Raw genomic sequence first — 18,643 nt, 5'->3', positions numbered from 1 at the left:
ACGGGTTACCTGGTCAACCGCCCCATTGCTACGGGTTACCTGGTCAACCGCCCCATTGCTACGGGTTACCTGGTCAACCGCCCCATTGCTACGGGTTACCTGGTCAACCGCCCCATTGCTACGGGTTACCTGGTCAACCGCCCCATTGCTACGGGTTACCTGGTCAACCGCCCCATTGCTACGGGTTACCTGGTCAACCGCCCCATTGCTACGGGTTACCTGGTCAACCGCCCCATTGCTATGGATTACCTGGTCGTCCTGGTAAGTGCTAACGTCTGGCATCTCATCGGCCTCAAACACCTGTTTGGGCAGGCCTTTCTGCCTCTCCTTCTGCCTGTCCAGGGTGTTAGGGTTAAATCCTGTACCAAGCTTATGGTATCTGTTGAAATAAGCAGAACATGAGTGTTAAGCTAAACAACTAGTAGCTATGTGTTAAAATGTTTTAAATTGGGGGTGTTAAAGTTGAATGAATTGGTCTTATAAATGGAAAAGCTCCTTAAATAACAGAGAGGAGCCTTACTTTCTGTTGACGATGGCCCAGTCCTCAGTGTAGGACCTGACACAGTCTCTGACGTGGGCGTCATTGTCCCTGGAACACAAAGAGACACAGCATTTCAGTCCCAGTTACACCAGGGGTGTATTCATTGAAGTTAAACGTTCAGATAGAAACGCAATCAATAAAGCAAACGCAATGACCTATTTTACCTGACAAATACTCATTTCTGTCAGTTTCACGTCTGTTTAGACAACACATTTATATCTTACCAGACCCCAGGCTGCAGCCATCAGACACCATCAACAAACAGTGTTAAATCAATAACGCTAATGAATCGCTATACTGCAGCAAATGTCCTGTCTGTATAGAGGATGGTAGCAATGGCAGCCATAGTAAGATAATTAATAAAACTGTCTTGCAACCTCTAACCCTGGCAATTTGACTGGTAAACTCATGGGTACTCATGGGCTGCCTGGTATTGTGATGCAATAATTTCCATGGTAATGTAGAACTTTCATTTAAAATGATGCTAACCAATGTGGCTCATGCAATGGAATGTATTTTTTGTATTGTCAGCTGAGTTTATTCAACAAATCATAGCACAGTTTGATGGGTACACTTCCTGCTTTGCCTCTATGAGTACACTTGCAATGGCCGCCAGTCCACCCATTATACCATCATTGACTTTTCCCGACGCCCGTTCTATTTCTATGGTAGTAACAGGAGCCACAGCAATCTTATCTCTACTAGCCTATCAAGTGAGAGGCAATTCTATAGATGCCGTAAAGGAGTCAATGGAACGCAGACATTCCACTGACCAGATTGTAAAATCAGGTTTGTTGAATGTGCACCAAAGTAGATATTCGTCAAATCCATTATGATTTAGGGAATTGTAACAGGCCCACAACAGTGGTTACTTAAGTCCAATTTTGAAATATTTGGCTATTTTTGCTGCATAACATGTAAAAGTGGTCCCTTTTCAGGTTTAGAAGAAGTGACTGCTAAATGCTAACTCCCATTCGTATAAGCTGGTTAGCATAGCTAAATCGATGGTAGTGGTCAGTCGTTTTTAACTGTAACGCAGGTGATTGGTGACGATGACATAAACGTATTGGTGTTGACATCCATGCAATCATTATACACCGATTTCTACCTAAACATAGTGTGAAATACACATAAACAACAGCCGATATGAAGGCTAATTTTGCTGGGGGGTAATGAGACAAGTGATATTTCCCCCACGTGTTTCCATAGCAATTCAATTGTTTTTGTCAGGTTCAATGTTTTCTTTTGACTGCATCTATGTGACACACGCCAAACCAGATCAGTTATTTGCTTTATTCATTGGGTAAATCAATGTGTGTAAATCAGGTTAGAGGATCTGAGAAACATCCATTTGCTGTACTAGAGTTAGTTAGACCTGATGTAGGCCTACTTCTATAGCTAGAGGGCCCCGACAACATCTCTACTGATAATACAGACTCTACTGGTTCAGTATGGTGCTTCCTGCCTTGCTGATGAGGGGATATCTCCATCAAGCTCCAGCAGTTGGAAAGATGTGGAGTGTTACAGTGGGGTTTTCCACAGTTTGTTTAGGGTTTTGATTTGAGGGGTTATGAGCTTTTGCAGTACACTGTACTTTGTTTCCCTTTTCTTCTTTTTTTTGTAGTGTAAAGCAATTTGTGACAACTGTATGTAAAAAGAGCTTTATAAATAAATGTTATTGGTTGATGAAGCTGATTGATGCGCCTCAGTACCAACTCTAACCCAGACAGTAGAGCCGTCCCCAGCAGCACCTACCCTTCCTCAGGCACGGCCTGTCCCACGGTACGACACTCTCTGGGGGTGTATACCACTTCGATGTCATCCGGGGGGAAATCGATGAGGTCCCTCAGGGGGCCCGACTCGATGATGGGGGGATGGGTGATGAGGTACTCCTCAAAGTCCACCGGCTCCACTGCCTCTGTGAGAGGAACCTGGAAACAGAGAGGAAAGGCTGTGTGAGTGAGTGCCAAATCAGATCTTAATAGGCCTGCCTATGAAACTGGGTTAGCTGCCAAAAATAAATCATCCCCAAAAAGTCCAGCTGGATTACTAGCAAAGAAATATCAACACTTAGCTGTCAGACAATCCTGTGGCTTGATGCATGTCACAAGACAAGTTCTAGCCATGGAACCTTTTTAAAACAAATCAAAACTTTCAGGGAACCATATATTTTATATTGGCAGACAGACACTTTGGATCACTGAGGAAATGCTCACAAACCCTGATGTAACTGGAAAAGCAAGTACTGGCAAGCAAACCACCTCAGGCATAGTCTAATGGCTTTATAGGCTTGCTTCTGTCTATTTCTAAAACAAAGCACCCAGGGGGAGTCTAATTCCTCACTAAGTACAGTTAAAGCTTTTGGGGGGAATTTAGAACACAAACACAATCCGTTCACAGTTGAATTAAACAGTCAGCTTTAGCCTAATTAAGGATGGTTATTTGCTCCTTCAGCTCAGCGGTAGTCGGGACTAGGGAGAGAACACCATTAGGGCTATATTATTTTGGCACAAGGTCACTAAAAGTCAATGGGCTGCCTCAGCAAACACTTACTGGTGGGATGGGCCAGGCCGTGTAGTCCCTGACCACACTATAATAGGGGTGAGAGGGTGTGAAGAATGGACCTCAACTGTTAGCAGATACACTCCAACCCTATTTCCCTCCCTGAACACTAAGATGCATTGTGTGTAGGTACTTACGGTGTTGCTGGCGGCGGCACCCACGTTGAGGTTCTTGAGGAGCTGTGGGGAGCCCCCATACTGACCAGCGATCTGTTTTCTCACCTCGGCTGCTACAGTTCTGCAGGGAAGAGAGGGAGAAGCTTAGCAGTGAATGTTAAGCTGTCGTGTTACATTACGCCAAACAGGTAACAGACTCAGATAAAACATGTAAGCCTATAGCTTGTGGCTATATATCTTATCTATTCGATCTAGGCTTTGCTTATATTCAACACAGTCATAGACGATGCCTCCAGGCTGCTTACGGTAAAGCCATCTCATACACGAGTTTGAAAAGGGCAAGCGAAAGACAGGGCAGTGTGTAAGCGGAATACGTTATTAGAGAAGGCCATTAACTGCAGTGGTCTGGTCACTCTGCAGGTCAGGTACAGTAGTCAAGTCCAGCAGTTCTGTTGTGGGCCAAACATTACTATTATGGTCCCTGCTGTGGCTCAGGGCTCTCTCTCTCCCTGGCCCTGCTGGTGGCCTTACTGCCCCCTCTGATACGGCACTATATCACACCACAGAGAGAGAACAAATAAAATCCCCTGGACCTCCGTCAGCAACACAAAGCGCTTGGCTAGGCAACTGCTGCTGACTGACTGCACCACTCTGTGTGCCTTTAAATCACAGCCACCATCAAAACCCCTCCTCGTGCCCTTGAACAAAACAACTACGCAGCACTAGCCCAGGGAGGGAGGCACAAACAAACAACAAATTACAAAATGTCACATGAGGAACTTGAAGAAATGGAGAGAGGATGAGAGGGTGACCAGAGGCAGGTTAGGTCAGAGAAAAGGTAACAGAAAGCTAGGCCAATATCATGAATGAATTTCTGAATCTCAGGCAAGTGTAAATACAGCTTATAACTTTCCAACTCAGGAAAGACATTATGATGTAGGCTTGGCCTAGATATACTGGTGGCTACTGCAGTGCTGTCACCTGGATAACAGGCAGATGCACTGAACCAGCTACAATACATAGCACGGTTCTGCTGCCAGGGCTTATATTCAGGACCTTTATTAAGCCTGCCTGGTCACTGCTCAGGACAGGAGAGAAGGAACAGACAGCATGATACAGGCAGGCTAGTGCGCTCCTTGCATCATTTGGAACACTGGAGGAACACAAGGTCACCTCACACACACACACACACTTAAAGCTGCAATATGTAACTTTTTGGACGACCAGACCAAATTCACATAGAAATATGAGTTATAGATCTATAATTGAAAGTAAAACCAAACTGATAGTAAAAAGTAATATAAAACTGAAAGTAAAGCAAAAACTAAACTTAATGGAAAGCATAGAAAGAGCTCAGGAAAAAAATCTACCACTTTTTAGACATGCTTTCAATGAGAATTACAGATGTATACAACACATTTCTATGTGAATTTGGTCAGGTTGCCCAAAATGTTACATATTGCGGCTTTAAATGCAAAACACAATCAGACATTGTTTTGGCCTGACTTAATGAGACAGATCTGAACCTCAGTCTCAACTCCAAAGCTGAAAAGGGACTTTGAACAGGCCTCACTGTCTCTAAAGTCTTCCAAAAAGTTTAGACTTTCTGAGATGACATTTGGGAAGCAAAGACTGAACAGAAATACTGTTGTTCAGATCAGACAATATACAGAATAGAGCCATACTCCCCCAGTCCTCCTAATAAAAAAAGACAGCCAGACTCACAGCAACAACAGAAGACATGATGGATAAAATACCTGCTATTCTTACTCTCATTCTGTCAGTAATTTCTAAATATTACCAGATGTCATCACATTGCTTTATCCATCTGATCTGAATAAACTAAAGGCAGAGCTTTCCAAAAACCCTCACAGATAAACCATGATCCTTTGGGGGTGGGGGTGCTACTTCATCAAGCATGGAGGTCTGAGATCAACCATAATGTATGTGTGTGTTTTACTATTCTTGTGAGTACCAGAAGTACATTTTTTCAGTCCTAACTTGCAAAATGGCTATTTTAGTCTTAAAGGTTAGGTTTAAGGTTAAGGGAAAATAGGATTTTAAAAGGGGAATCAATTGTTGTTCCCAAAAAGTCTTAAAATATAGTAAGACGTGTGTGTGTGATTACTTTCTATATAAGGGTTATGTTCATAAATCACTTATTTGTTTCCCTCTTCTTTATTTGTGCAGACATTCTTGGTCGGCCTATGTACTTTATGTTAACAACTGCTTCATAGACTCCTTTTTACACTCATGGCTTGGCAAATGTCACAATACTGCAGACACTAGTCGCTCCTAAACTGAAACCAACCCCACAGCCACAATAATCATTATGAATAGGCCTATAATTTGCCTCCTGGCACAGACTGCTGTCCTGTAAAACGTTTGATGGGGGGACTAAATACTGCTTAAAGGTGTCTTATTCATTTGCTCTACCACATACGGGTTAAGTGTGATTTGTGCAACATAATCTGGCTAGCTACTTCATGGTGATTTGGCAGTTTCAGTTTGACAATAACAATCAATCAACAGTTGGATGTTGTGATGGCTTGTTTATGATATAGCAAAGGGGTAACCAAACTCTTTCTTCGCATGTGAGATATGACCCATTTTCTACTCCATTGTTTTACATCCAGCTTTAATTCCACTGGTATGCACAGCAAGCAACGGAAATTGACACAAAGCCCTTTGTTCGTTTCAATAGACGTATTTGATCTGAATGCATACATTTAACTGGGGCAGATAGGTTTGATCATGTCGGGCTTTTACAGGTAAACTAGTTAACATTCTCCATGACGATTTTAGCTACTGTATTGTTTACTACGGTGTCAATGAAGTCTCGTCGATGTGTCAGTGGCAACCACCCAGCCGTAGCCACCAAAGTAGCTCAGTTGTCTAACGTTACTACGGATTTTCTAGTAGTCTACACGCAGTCCAATGAATACTTAGCTAAATCCTTGTAAAGAAAGATAATGGTTGGAATTGATAGTACGATAGATGTCAAAGGTACATTTCAAACCCGTATGTAACCGCACGAGACAAAAATAACATTGCGAAAAACAGACCCCTGTTCTCTATGGGCGGGTCACTGGAGCATCTTTGATATGGCTAACGACAGCTAACTTGGATGGATGCTAGCTGGCTGGGCCTTAATTGCCAATGGCTTTGCCTTGAAATAGAGCGCAGAGGACGATAGGTTTTTAAAGATTGAAAACGGCATAGCTTGAACGGGGGACTCTGTCAGTGCAATCACTGTAAAAGTTAGAAGTAACTCCCTTACCTGCTGATTTTTTGGGCGAATGCGCGGCGCTCAGCCATAGCTGTAGCCGCTGATGTGCTTGGATTCACAGGCTTTCCACTACTCTCAGCTGCTGGAAAAAAGAGACTGGGAATAGCTACCGTAAACCTCATAAAGCAGGCGCACACGAACACACCCTGCCAGAGGTTAGACAGACTGTAGTTGTATGACACCAAAAACGGAATTAATACAAGTTTCATAATGCCATTTGGCACATATTTACTGTTGAATAAAATTTCATTTTCAAATAGTTTATCACAACCTCAATGGATTATTGAATATCATGCAAGTCCCAATACATTGTCTGACTATAAAGCATTTCTGGGGATGGAATGTTTTGGCACCCTAAAAGTGAATTGTAAGTAATGGATCAATTTAAAATTAGGTCAGCACCAACAATTTAACTGAATGAATGAATGAATGTGACTGTAAAAGAGATTATGTGCTTGTAGTAGCCGCGCAGCACATTTACGTTGCAGAATGACGCAAACACCGCGAGAGTCGCGTGCTTGGCTTGTGGTTGCTTCCTCAAAAATGTAAACACTGGGAGCTGGTTAAGCTAGATACACAGTAAGTATCAAACTGAAATACGAACTTTTATGTTAAATTATTTGACATGTATAAATGTATTCGAACGAGTCCCGGATGTATGTTGTTATACCGGAGACTGAACGCAAAGTTAAATTATTCGCGTGACTGCTAACTAGCTGAACAATGTGTAAATTAGCTCGCTAACGTTAGCTAGCTAACTGTTTGCGCTCTTGCCAACTCAATTGCTTTCATTGTCAATCCAAACATGTTTGCCATGACACTTCCATAAGGAGTTGGATGGGGGTAGAGATTAGGTAGCTAGCTGGGGGTTTAATGTTGGTAAACTGCTAGTCGGCAACTCTGTAACGTTACCTTTTCAATTCAAGCCCTTTGTCTTTAACTAAAACGACAAAATAAATGAATGTCTTGTCCTTTCAAATGAAGCATTTCAGGAAGACAGTGAGATTGTTAACTACGCTGGGATGAGTTCAATTTCCCGGTGGTCAAAATGGAGAATAAAGGGACTGATGAGGTGGAGAAATTGAAGACAAAGTTCTTGTCAGCATGGCACAATGTGAAGTACAGTAAGTGCATCGTAATGGTTATTCGAGACTCCCCTTTAGGCTCCTGTTATCCTCTACAGGTTGCTGTCTCAATCCTTCTGATTTAAGTTAATTGACCACGGAAATTTAAAACAGTCTTTGTAAGATTTAACAGCTGTCAGCTGAGTTGTCATTCGCTTCAGCACATGATAGATGTGATAATTATCAGAGCATGTGTGATTATTCTGATAAGATAATAATCAATTGTGGCTGACTGCAGCTTCTCAAGCATGTGTTTATACTCCATATCATTTCTATACGGATCCTCTGTCTGACCCTAGCAATACTATCTGTGTTTCAGATAGATGATCATAACACAGGTACACCTTGTACTGTGAAAAATAAAAGGCCACTCTAAAATGTGCAGTTTTGTCACAAAACACAATACCACATATGTCTCAAGTTTTGAAGGAGTGTGCAATTGGCATGCTGACCCCAGGGATGTCCACCATAGCTGTTGCCAGAGCATAAACTGCCTCCAACGTCGTTTTAGAGAATTTGTCAGTACGTCCTACCGGCCTCACAACCGCAGACCACGTGTATGGCATCATGTGGGCGAGCTGATGTCAACGTTGTGAACAGGGTGCCCCATGGTGGAGGTGGGGTTATGGTATGGGCAGGCATATGCTACGGACAACAAACACAATTGCATTTTATCGGTGGCAATTTGAATGCACAGAGATACCTTGACGAGATCCTGAGGCCCACAATCAACAGCCTGATCAACTCTATGCGAAGGAAATGTGTTGTACTGACGGGTTTTCTGATCCACGCCCCTACCTTTTTTTAAGGGGTCTTTGACCAACCGATGTGTATCTGTATTCCCAGTCATGTGAAATCTATAGATTGGAGCCTAATGAGTTTATTTCAATTGACTGATTTCTGTATATGAACTGTAACTCAGTAAAATCTTTTGAAATTGTTGCATGTTGCGTTTTATATTTTTGTTCAGTATAATAATATATGCCATTTGGCATATGCTTTTATCCATGATCTACCAACTAAGCTACTGAGTTCATTCACAACTACCCACCCTATGGCTAATTAAATATTTCATTCTGATCTTTAGGTTGGGCTTTGAAGTCAAAAACCTACTTTAGCAGAAATTCCCCAGTGTTCCTCCTGGGGAAATGCTACCATTTTAAGGCTGACGGTAAGGTAACACACACACATACTGAATTTCGGTCTGCATTGCTGTGTTCCCTTTCCGAATAGACTCTTACTCACTGGCTCCTTTTCAATATGTGATTGATCTGATTGAATGTGATTTCATTGATCAGATGAGGATAGCCCAACAGAGAGCTGCAGCACTGAGGTCTGTGATGCACCCCTCGCCACAGGGGGTGACGACGTGGAGGCCTTCCGGAGGGACTTTGCTTCCCGTGTGTGGTTGACCTACAGAGAGGAGTTCCCTGCCCTGCCAGGCTCCTCCCTAACCTCTGACTGTGGCTGGGGCTGTATGCTGAGGGCGGGACAAATGATGCTGGCTCAGGCCCTCATACTACACTTCCTGGGCAGAGGTCAGTGGGATGGCAGTGGGCCAGGGTTGTGTTCATTAGGCACTAAATGGAAGAAAACCTTTTGAAATGGGGACTACCAGAGGTGTATTCAAACGGAAGCAAACGGTGAGGGACTAACCTGAAATTGTCCAATAAGAATTTATATTGCTACAGTTTCTATAGTTGCTTTCTTGCAATGGTTTGCTATGTTGTGCACTGATGAGTACACCCCTGGTCCAGTAAGAAATACTTATTTTAGTTTTCCATTGCAAAAAAATAAAATACATTTTCTGTTGCGTGCCCTAATGAATGCAATCCAAGTTTATAGTATGACCCTTATAACTATTACTAAAAATGGGAAAGTCCTTGGTTCCTCATTCCTTTGTCAAACAATATCTGAGAATTTCATAATTTAATGAGTTTCGTCATTGAAGTGCATTCTCTGTTCTTCAGAGTAGGATCTCTTGAGATTCACACTAGTGAATAGGAAACTAATTTACTACCATTTTAATGCAACCATTTAGAAAACAATATTTAACTTGTTCTTCCACTGAATGTGAAATACAGTATGTCATTAAATAAATATTTTAAGCTATAAAATGACTAATGGCCACTTAAAGAACTGAAATTGATCAATAAATATCTTTCATTCACTCTGCAAGGTCATTATGTTACTGCCTCGTGCCCAAGTCCGTCTCCTTTATGGCATTGGCCACTCACACCCTCGCCACCCCAGGTGCCCACCCTGTTTGTAGGGCTAAAACGCTGTAAAAGTGAAATACTGGACATACTGAGAGGCCTATAATTGGACTATTATACAATAGGGTTTTCTCATTCTCTTATTTAAAGTCAAACTCGACTATCTGTTTTAGCAGAAGATTTAAGCCAGAACTTTATTTCCCTGAGTTCTGAAACTCTATATTCTAAGAGTCTTTGGTCTGGAGAATGTGGTTGTCATTGACAACAGGCCAAATACTTGTGTATATATTTTCAGTTTGATCATTTCTGCGGTCGAGTTGAGAGCCAGAACGCCAGTACCATTTGCTGTAGCTTTCTTGTGCTGAATGTGGCTTACATTTAGTTTTCTCAAGATATTGGCATATTTGCTGAACATAAGTGCCTCATACAAATGTTTTAATATTTAAATGATTTCCTTCGATAGCAGAGTGTTCAACTAACAAAATGGAAAAGATATACCAGATGTTAAAAAAATCCCTTTGACCCTCCTCTGTCTGTGTGCCTCAGAATGGACGTGGTCGGAGGCGTTGGCCCTCCAGCCTCTGGACACAGAGACCTGGACCACCAGTGCAGCCAAGCGTCTGGTGGCCAGCCTGGAGGCCTCACTGCAGGGAGAGAGGCCCTCGGACCCAGGACCAATGCTTCATGCTCCAGGGGCCCCTGGAAGAGCGGAGGAGGCTGACATCCACCAGAGGGAGGTCTACCACCGCACCCTGGTGTCCTGGCTTGGGGACAGTCCTCAGGCACAGCTGGGTGTCCACAGACTGGTGGAGTTAGGCCTGGTGTCTGGGAAACGGGCAGGGGACTGGTATGGCCCTGCCGTGGTGGCACACATCCTGAGGTGGGTCTGGTTCTAGGGTTATATTAATGCTGTTTCACACATCCTGAGGTGGGTCTGGTTCTAGGGTTATATTAATGCTGTTTCACACATCCTGAGGTGGGTCTGGTTCTAGGGTTATATTAATGCTGTTTCACACATCCTGAGGTGGGTCTGGTTCTAGGGTTATATTAATGCTGTTTCACACATCCTGAGGTGGGTCTGGTTCTAGGGTTATATTAATGCTGTTTCACACATCCTGAGGTGGGTCTGGTTCTAGGGTTATATTAATGCTGTTTCACACATCCTGAGGTGGGTCTGGTTCTAGGGTTATATTAATGCTGTTTCACACATCCTGAGGTGGGTCTGGTTCTAGGGTTATATTAATGCTGTTTCACACATCCTGAGGTGGGTCTGGTTCTGGGGTTATATTAATGCTGTTTCACACATCCTGAGGTGGGTCTGGTTCTAGGGTTATATTAATGCTGTTTCACACATCCTGAGGTGGGTCTGGTTCTAGGGTTATATTAATGCTGTTTCACACATCCTGAGGTGGGTCTGGTTCTAGGGTTATATTAATGCTGTTTCACACATCCTGAGGTGGGTCTGGTTCTAGGGTTATATTAATGCTGTTTCACACATCCTGAGGTGGGTCTGGTTCTAGGGTTATATTAATGCTGTTTCACACATCCTGAGGTGGGTCTGGTTCTGGGGTTATATTAATGCTGTTTCACACATCCTGAGGTGGGTCTGGTTCTAGGGTTATATTAATGCTGTTTCACACATCCTGAGGTGGGTCTGGTTCTAGGGTTATATTAATGCTGTTTCACACATTCTTGGTGGCCACCAAATAACTATCTTTCCCTCTCTTTCGCTCTTAGAAAAGCTGTAGAGGAGGCAACAGACCCTGGGCTGTCGGGCATAACTGCTTATGTCTCCCAGGACTGTACAGGTATGACAGATGAACCTCCTCTGGGCCCAGGGTCTGGGCATCTCATCAGGAGAAACACAGTGTAGAAGGACAATGTATATAGAGCTGGAATGGAGAGAGAGCCAGGGAGGAGAGAGACGGAGGAGAGAGAGAGACTAGATGGACAGAGAGGATCGAGGAAGGATGGGTAGAGAAGGGGATGGGTCGAGAGAGAGAGAGCTGGCCAGGAGAGTGGTACAGAGGTGAAAGGAGGCTAACCACCTCCTCCAACCCCCCCTGTCCTAAATCGTCCTCCCTCCAATAACCTGGATTTTGAATGAAGTCGTTATTCTCAACAGCGAGTGATTGGGACTGGTTGTGTGACGGAGAGAGGAGAATGTTAAGATGAGAGCTGCAGGATCTAGACTCTCCCAGTGTGTGAGGGGATCAGTATGGGTTCAGTAGTAGGGCACTATAAGAATGAGATGTGGACAGCAGCAGTGGATTACACTCTCACTACTGTACAGAATGCAGACACACTTATGATTGGAGACCTGGGTGAGAGAGTTGAGTACAGAAGTTGCTCTATAGGTTACCTGTGTAATAACACTCGACTGCATCTGTTAGAAATGTTCACTTTATAATAAGAACATTCATGATCATTGCAAATGTCCTTCAGTGTGTGATAGCAGGGTTTAGAGGCAGGCAGATGACCAGGCAGGCATTTGACCCCTGTCTGACCTCTGGTATTGATCCCCTATAGTTTACAATGCTGATGTCATCGATAGCCACCAGTCGTGTGTGGCTGGGGGAGCGGATGCCCTGCCCCTTACTGACAGCCGGGCGGTCATCATCTTCATCCCAGTTCGACTGGGGGGAGAGAAGATCAACCCAGAGTACTTCAGCTTTGTCAAGGTGGGAAAAACAATAGCCCTAACCCTTGTAGGATGATCCTGTCTAGAATGTAGATTTGAGTGAGTTGTGATTTTAAAATCACTAATTGTGAATGTCCAGAAAACACATACACTTACTACCGCTATGTTATATCAGACAAAGGGATCTCTAACCTAATCAGAGAGCCTGTGTGTTAGCAAAAATACATACGCAGTACTATATTTTGAATTCCAGATTCAGGTTAAAGGTCGTGTCTGCAGGGAAGTGACCTAATAAAAAGTATGAGCAGACACACACCCAGAAATGTTTGAAGAGTAAAGGTGAATAAACTGTATGAAAATAAAGTCCCACACTATACTTAATGTCCTCCCAACAATTGAATGGGTGAACTTCATCAACGCTTCAACCACGCCTTCAGTTTCGATTTTTTTCACTTCGTTGCTGTAACGTTGCTGATGAAGTTTACCCATTCAATTGTTGGAAGCACATATAGTGTGCAAATTTCTTAATTTATTTTGTCTTAAAGGCCCAGTGCAGTCAAAAACGTGATTGACCTGTGTTTTATATATTTTTCCACAATGAGGTTGGAATAATATTGTGAAATTGTGAAAATTATGATAATGCCCTTTTAGTATAAGAGTTGTTTGAAAAGACCGCCTGATATTTCAGCCTGTTTTGGTGGGATGGAGTTTTGGCCTGCCTGGTGACATCACCAGGTGGTAAATTAGTTAGACCAATAAGAATGAGTTCCAAACTTCTCTGCCAATAACAGCTATTTTTTCAGTTTTCCCAGACAGTCTTATCAAAATTATTGGATGAGAAATTGCTCTTTGCTACGAAGCTATTTTTGTTACATTTTACCATTTTAATTTCAAATAATTACAGTAAGGTACTTACTTGTTACACAGAAATGATTTGCTATTAAGAAAAAAAGGCTTTACCAGCACAGCTACTCATGAGTAGTAGTTCCCCCTTCTCAGCTAATTTAGATATGATAGCAGGGAGACAGTAGACAGCATTACCTGTTATAATGCATATGGCTGAGTATAAACCTAGAGACAGCATTACCTACAGCCGTACATAAACCTGTTATAATGCATATGGTTGAGTATAAACCTAGAGACAGCATTAGCTACAGCAGTACATAAACCTGTTATAATGCATATGGCTGAGTATAAACCTAGAGACAGTATTAGCTACAGCAGTACGTAAACCTGTTATAATGCATATTTCTGAATATAAACCTAGAGACAGTATTAGCTACAGCAGTACGTAAGCCTGTTCTATATGGCTGAGTATTTGACCGTGTGTCCCCTGGTCTCCATCCTCCTCAGAGCATATTGAGTCTGGAGTACTGTATTGGTATCATCGGGGGCAAGCCCAAACAGGCCTGCTACTTCGTGGGCTTTCAAGGTTAGTGTTTCACCCAGAAACCAACCAGAGGACTAAAGACTAGAGGGCAGTGGAGATAATTTACCATACTGTCCCCCTCCTCTCTTCTCTCTGTATAAAGAGACTAAGTTAATGCATTTGTGTTTGTGAGGAGTGTGAGTGTGTGTGAAACAGTTCTTATTTTATTTTCTCTGACCCATCAAAGCCCTACTCATTTATCACAAGGGGTAAACATCCGAAGTTGTGTCCGTAATTGATTTCCATAGGAGACATTATGCATATCATTTCATTCTCATCCATCCAGCGGGGCCCCAAAGTGAGCCACTCTCCATCACCTTCAGTGGACGGGAGGAGCCTTCAGTTGTACATCTTGGCAGTCAATATTTACACATTTACATTTTACCAATTTGAAATGAAGTGCCGGATGATGTCTAAATGACAAGCAATACATTCTCCCTGCCAAGCGTCGACTCCGGCCCGCATACATCATATGTAAATGGACGAATATAATTGCGTGTTTGTAAAAGTAATTTCCCCACACAAAAATCTAAGGACAGCCCCCTTTCTGCGGCCGGGAGGAAAAAATGTGCTTGTACAACAGCATTTGATTATGCAGAGTTGAATCCACCCTGGTCGATATTAAAAAACAGGAGGCGTTTTTGACTGTAAGAATGCTAACAGTAGCCTAGCGAAATGACTTTCCTGCATAGAAATTGGAGGGAAGGAGTATGTCGTCGCTCGTCGGCGTGGTAGCGTTTGTAATAATCAGATGTTTTTGAATAACTTGTCTTTTGTTTTGTCCTTGCAGATGACAGCTTGATTTACATGGACCCTCATTACTGTCAGTCTTTTGTGGATGTCAGCACTAACCATTTCCCTCTTCAGGTAATGGGAAATTACACTGAGCTGACTGGGGCTCAGTAATGTGAATTTAATAGTTTCTGTTAGTACTTAAGGGTATGAATCCTAAAGCAGCCCCCGTTCAATTACTGAGTCCCTGGCTGCTGATTTATTTGCTACTCAGATATGTGAGGCTGCTGTGGAGGAGAAATATGGAGAATATAGAGAGGCTCAGATACTATGATCCTGAATATTTCAGCAGTAGAACACATAAAAACCTGCATTTATCATTGACTACTGCATTGAAACTTCTCCTGATGCTTGGCTGTAGAACCAGCACACAGTGGGACAAGAGACCAGAAACAGAGCTAGATTTTTTTATTTTCAGCAGTCTGAGTGTGTGACAACAGATGAATTTGAATTTCATTGCATTCATAAAACATAACATTTTATATTCATAAACTTTCCTACCTATTTCATACTTATCTTCAATACTTCACTGTATTATCACGATCAATTAAACCATATTTTTTTAAATAACCAGTGATAATAATTGTTGTCAATTTGACACAGCGAACATTTTGTATTTTTAGTCGTATCATTGCCCGTCGCCAAAGAAGATGCCTTTCAGTAAGATGGACCCCAGTTGTACCATAGGCTTTTACTCTAGAAGTGTCCAGGACTACCAGACAATCAGCCACGAACTGTCCAAGGTGGGTGAACTAAAGGCTTTACTATTTAGTCAAAATCATCTTAGTTTATTTCTTAATCATTGTCATCAGATAAATTAATACCCAATATGAAAGCATAGAACGTGAGTGAGAGGAAAGCATATATGTGTTAACTGTAGATAAAAGTGTCTGCTATAATGACCGTATTATACAGTAGTTTGAATGTCTAAGAGAAGTTAAATGAACTGGCCATCTGGTGGCACTATTTAGCTGTTAATCTGAGGCAGTCCCCTCTCCCTGCTCCCATCCCTGCCCTACAACTGTGTCTGTTGCTTTCATGCAGGATGCTCGCTTCTTAACTCAATTAAACTTTTTAGGCTTTTATATAACATTCTTTGTGTCTGTGTTTGTGTATCAGGTGTTGCTGCCATCAGCGAATGAGAAATACCCAGCATTCACTTTCATGCAAGGTCACGGAAGAGATTACAACCTTTCGGCGGAGTTGACCCCGGAGAAGAGGGAATGGCCGTTTATCCGTGACCCACAGAGAGCAGCCGCTACCGCTGGAGACTTCGTGCTGCTCTGAAGGTCAACGCCGCGGTCAACGGTCATGGTCAGAGACTTTTAAAACGACCAGCGAAGTGACTACCAGACAGACTGATACCTGCTTATCCAAGGCCAGGACTCTCTATTCCACAATTATGAAAATACATAGCCAATATAAAAAAAATCTCACACCAGCATTCATGACTTAATACACAAAACCTAAAAATACTAAAATTGTTATCTTATACTGTAGATAGTTGCTGTTAGTTTTGATTGTTCTGTGTAAATCGGTAACATAGGGCAAAGGATCAAACAAACATACCATGGGTCTGTAAGTGCTATGAGGTTGTACTGAGGGTTATGCGATGTACTGTATCTTGTACACTGTGCATTATTGATACAGATGGAGAATTGGGTGCCTTGGCTTATTGGAAAACAAACTCTCAGCCAAATATAAAACACATTTGCCTTGTAAGGAAATCAGTTCTGCACTTTAGGAGACGGTAGTCATCAGAGGTTATGTGTGAGGATATCACTGTTGTTCTATAGCTGGGCCTTATAACACAGTAAAGTGCTATAGGAGAGTGTCATTCACAGACTATTTTTTAGAAGTGTTTAGAAATACTTTGATAGTCCTGGAAGATTTGTTAGGAGACGGTAGTCATCAGAGGTTATGTGTGAGGATATCACTGTTGTTCTATAGCTGGGCCTTATAACACAGTAAAGTGCTATAAGAGAGTGTCATTCACAGACTATTTTTTAGAAGTGTTTAGAAATACTTTGATAGTCCTGGAAGATTTAATGGTCAAATATGTTCTAGGGTTACACTCTTATGATTTCGAGACCACATTTACATTAGGAGGAAAAGTTTTAGGTTGCCAAATCATTTCAACACGTCTTTGAATTTTCAAACAGCCATTTGAGAATTTCTGATTATTGTCCTTGAAACGATACAGTACTTTGGTTCATGCATTTTTATTTTTTGTATTTTTTTTCCAAAACAAATGAATTGTCTAAATGGAAAGGTTTTCCAATGTCACAGTCAAACCCGTCTATAGAGGTGACCGGTACAATGCCTTGCTTCTCTTTGTACTTTCACAATAATTACGAACTTTAAATATACGTTACCCACATACTAAGTTAATTGAGTAATCTCATTTAAATGGTGATATTTGTAGAAGCCACAATTTCTTATGTGGGTTGAATGTAATTGAAATGTTCAACTGTAAATGCATAAAGACAGCTACATTCTACCCGTGTTGCAAAATGTTCCCAAAATGCATCTCTTTATCACAGTATTGATTCTCACACTGCTGTGCAGCAAAGTAGAATAAAGTCATAAAACCTTTTTGATTTTCTCATCTGATCTGTGCACCTCTTCACAAGCATTAAAGAGAGAGATATCTCTTGGGAAAACATATTTGTTTTGTCTCATTTTGCCATGCATAATACAACACTTGTTGTGTTGAAATACTGTTTATTACCCAGTCAAATGTACTAGATTAAAACTAATCGTATGTGCTAACCATCTCTACAGCCCATTAACCAGCCGGCGGGAAAAATGTGACCCTCTGACACAGGCTGGGATTGTGTCCGCCCGCAGAGGAAAAGAAAATATCCTCGCGCAACGACGCACTGTTGCCATGGGTAATATTTCTTGTGCCCCCATCGTTTGAGCTATGCTGTACATGTTTTCACGTACAATACAAATTATTGTATTGTGAGGAGCTTGGCCTTGGGTTAGGGGGTCAGAGGTCCCATTTTTTGGGGGAAAGTTGCCCTTCTGAGAGGATGCCACGGTAGGGGTGAGGATGGAAAGAGAGACCGAGAGGAAGAATCAGGGATCTGTTCTCATGTCCGTTCACTGAGCGAGAGGAACCAGAGAGCTGGCAGAGAACATAATAGCATCATTTTAGAGGAAGTGTCTGAACAGTACATAACAGGCTGTTTTTAGGGCCAAACCGGCTGGCTGTGTGGATGAAGAGATGGACATCGAGTCATCAAATATGCAGCAATGTTTTGGTGCTGTGGCTGTGGAGAGGAATGACATGGGAGGGGGAACGTTATGAGGGGAAGGATTTGTGGATTTTTTTCAGGCCCCAGGTGAACATGAAAGAGTGTTGTGCTGGGGGGCACGGGGCTTGCTGCTGTGTGCTGTAAGGGACTGCTGTGTTCACCATGTATTTACAGGGATGTATGAATATTTGATTAATGAGTCATGGATGGGCTCGGGGGAAATACACTAAGTAGGCATGCAGCGGCTGTACAAAGCCACACACACACACAACCATGCCCTCCTGTTTAACAGAGCACAGCTGCCAATAGTGTCATTGACATTGTGGATTCCAGAAAATCTAATCTGCCCAGCCGAGCACATTCCTCACATGAAAGGGACTCCATGAGAGGCATCTTTCTGTCCCAGAGTTTGGAGCTCACAGATAGACGCTCAATAAAGATTTTATTTTGGTGTCATTCACGGGAGGAAATGGCTTGTGTCGCTGGTCACGCAGCCCTTGGGCGACTTGTCGGTTAATGCGCGGGAATGGAATGAAGCAGAGTTTTGGCGGAATCGGCAGCACGCAAGTTCTTGGGACTAGGCCTACAGGTTTGACGGAGTCTCTGAGGGCTAGAGTAAGACCCTTCAATACAATGTGTTTGGGTCAAGATGTGTAAAAAAAAAAAAAAC

The 18,643-nt window shown here is 42.5% G+C and overlaps 2 protein-coding genes across 18 annotated transcripts in view; one reads left to right on the top strand and one right to left on the bottom strand.

Moving 5' to 3' along the window:
• The window catches only part of dock7 (dedicator of cytokinesis 7), a 61,627-nt gene extending 55,008 nt beyond the window's left edge, over positions 1-6,619 (bottom strand). For all 17 annotated transcript variants that reach the window (XM_071346267.1, XM_071346261.1, XM_071346262.1 and 14 more), the window contains exons 1-5: positions 6,500-6,619; positions 3,241-3,340; positions 2,297-2,472; positions 521-589; positions 250-379 (exon numbers count right to left, since the gene is read on the bottom strand). In XM_071346267.1, the coding sequence (XP_071202368.1) occupies positions 250-379; positions 521-589; positions 2,297-2,472; positions 3,241-3,340; positions 6,500-6,537 (513 nt within the window). In that variant the 5' untranslated portion in view covers positions 6,538-6,619. The remainder of the gene's footprint in view (positions 1-249; positions 380-520; positions 590-2,296; positions 2,473-3,240; positions 3,341-6,499) is intronic.
• A 394-nt stretch (positions 6,620-7,013) lies between these two features.
• atg4c (autophagy related 4C, cysteine peptidase) lies at positions 7,014-17,305 on the top strand. The gene is made up of 11 exons (XM_071346258.1): positions 7,014-7,087; positions 7,493-7,632; positions 8,720-8,803; positions 8,931-9,170; positions 10,395-10,728; positions 11,586-11,656; positions 12,378-12,529; positions 13,843-13,921; positions 14,709-14,785; positions 15,334-15,453; positions 15,830-17,305. Exons 2-11 carry the CDS (start codon positions 7,557-7,559, stop codon positions 15,995-15,997), a joined length of 1,401 nt encoding a protein of 466 aa, XP_071202359.1. The 5' UTR covers positions 7,014-7,087; positions 7,493-7,556; the 3' UTR covers positions 15,998-17,305.
• Positions 17,306-18,643: the final 1,338 nt, after the last annotated feature.

Source organism: Salvelinus alpinus, chromosome 16, assembly GCF_045679555.1.
Source record: "Salvelinus alpinus chromosome 16, SLU_Salpinus.1, whole genome shotgun sequence".
Taxonomy (NCBI): domain Eukaryota; kingdom Metazoa; phylum Chordata; class Actinopteri; order Salmoniformes; family Salmonidae; genus Salvelinus; species Salvelinus alpinus.
This window is presented reverse-complemented; position numbering and strand designations above follow the sequence as displayed.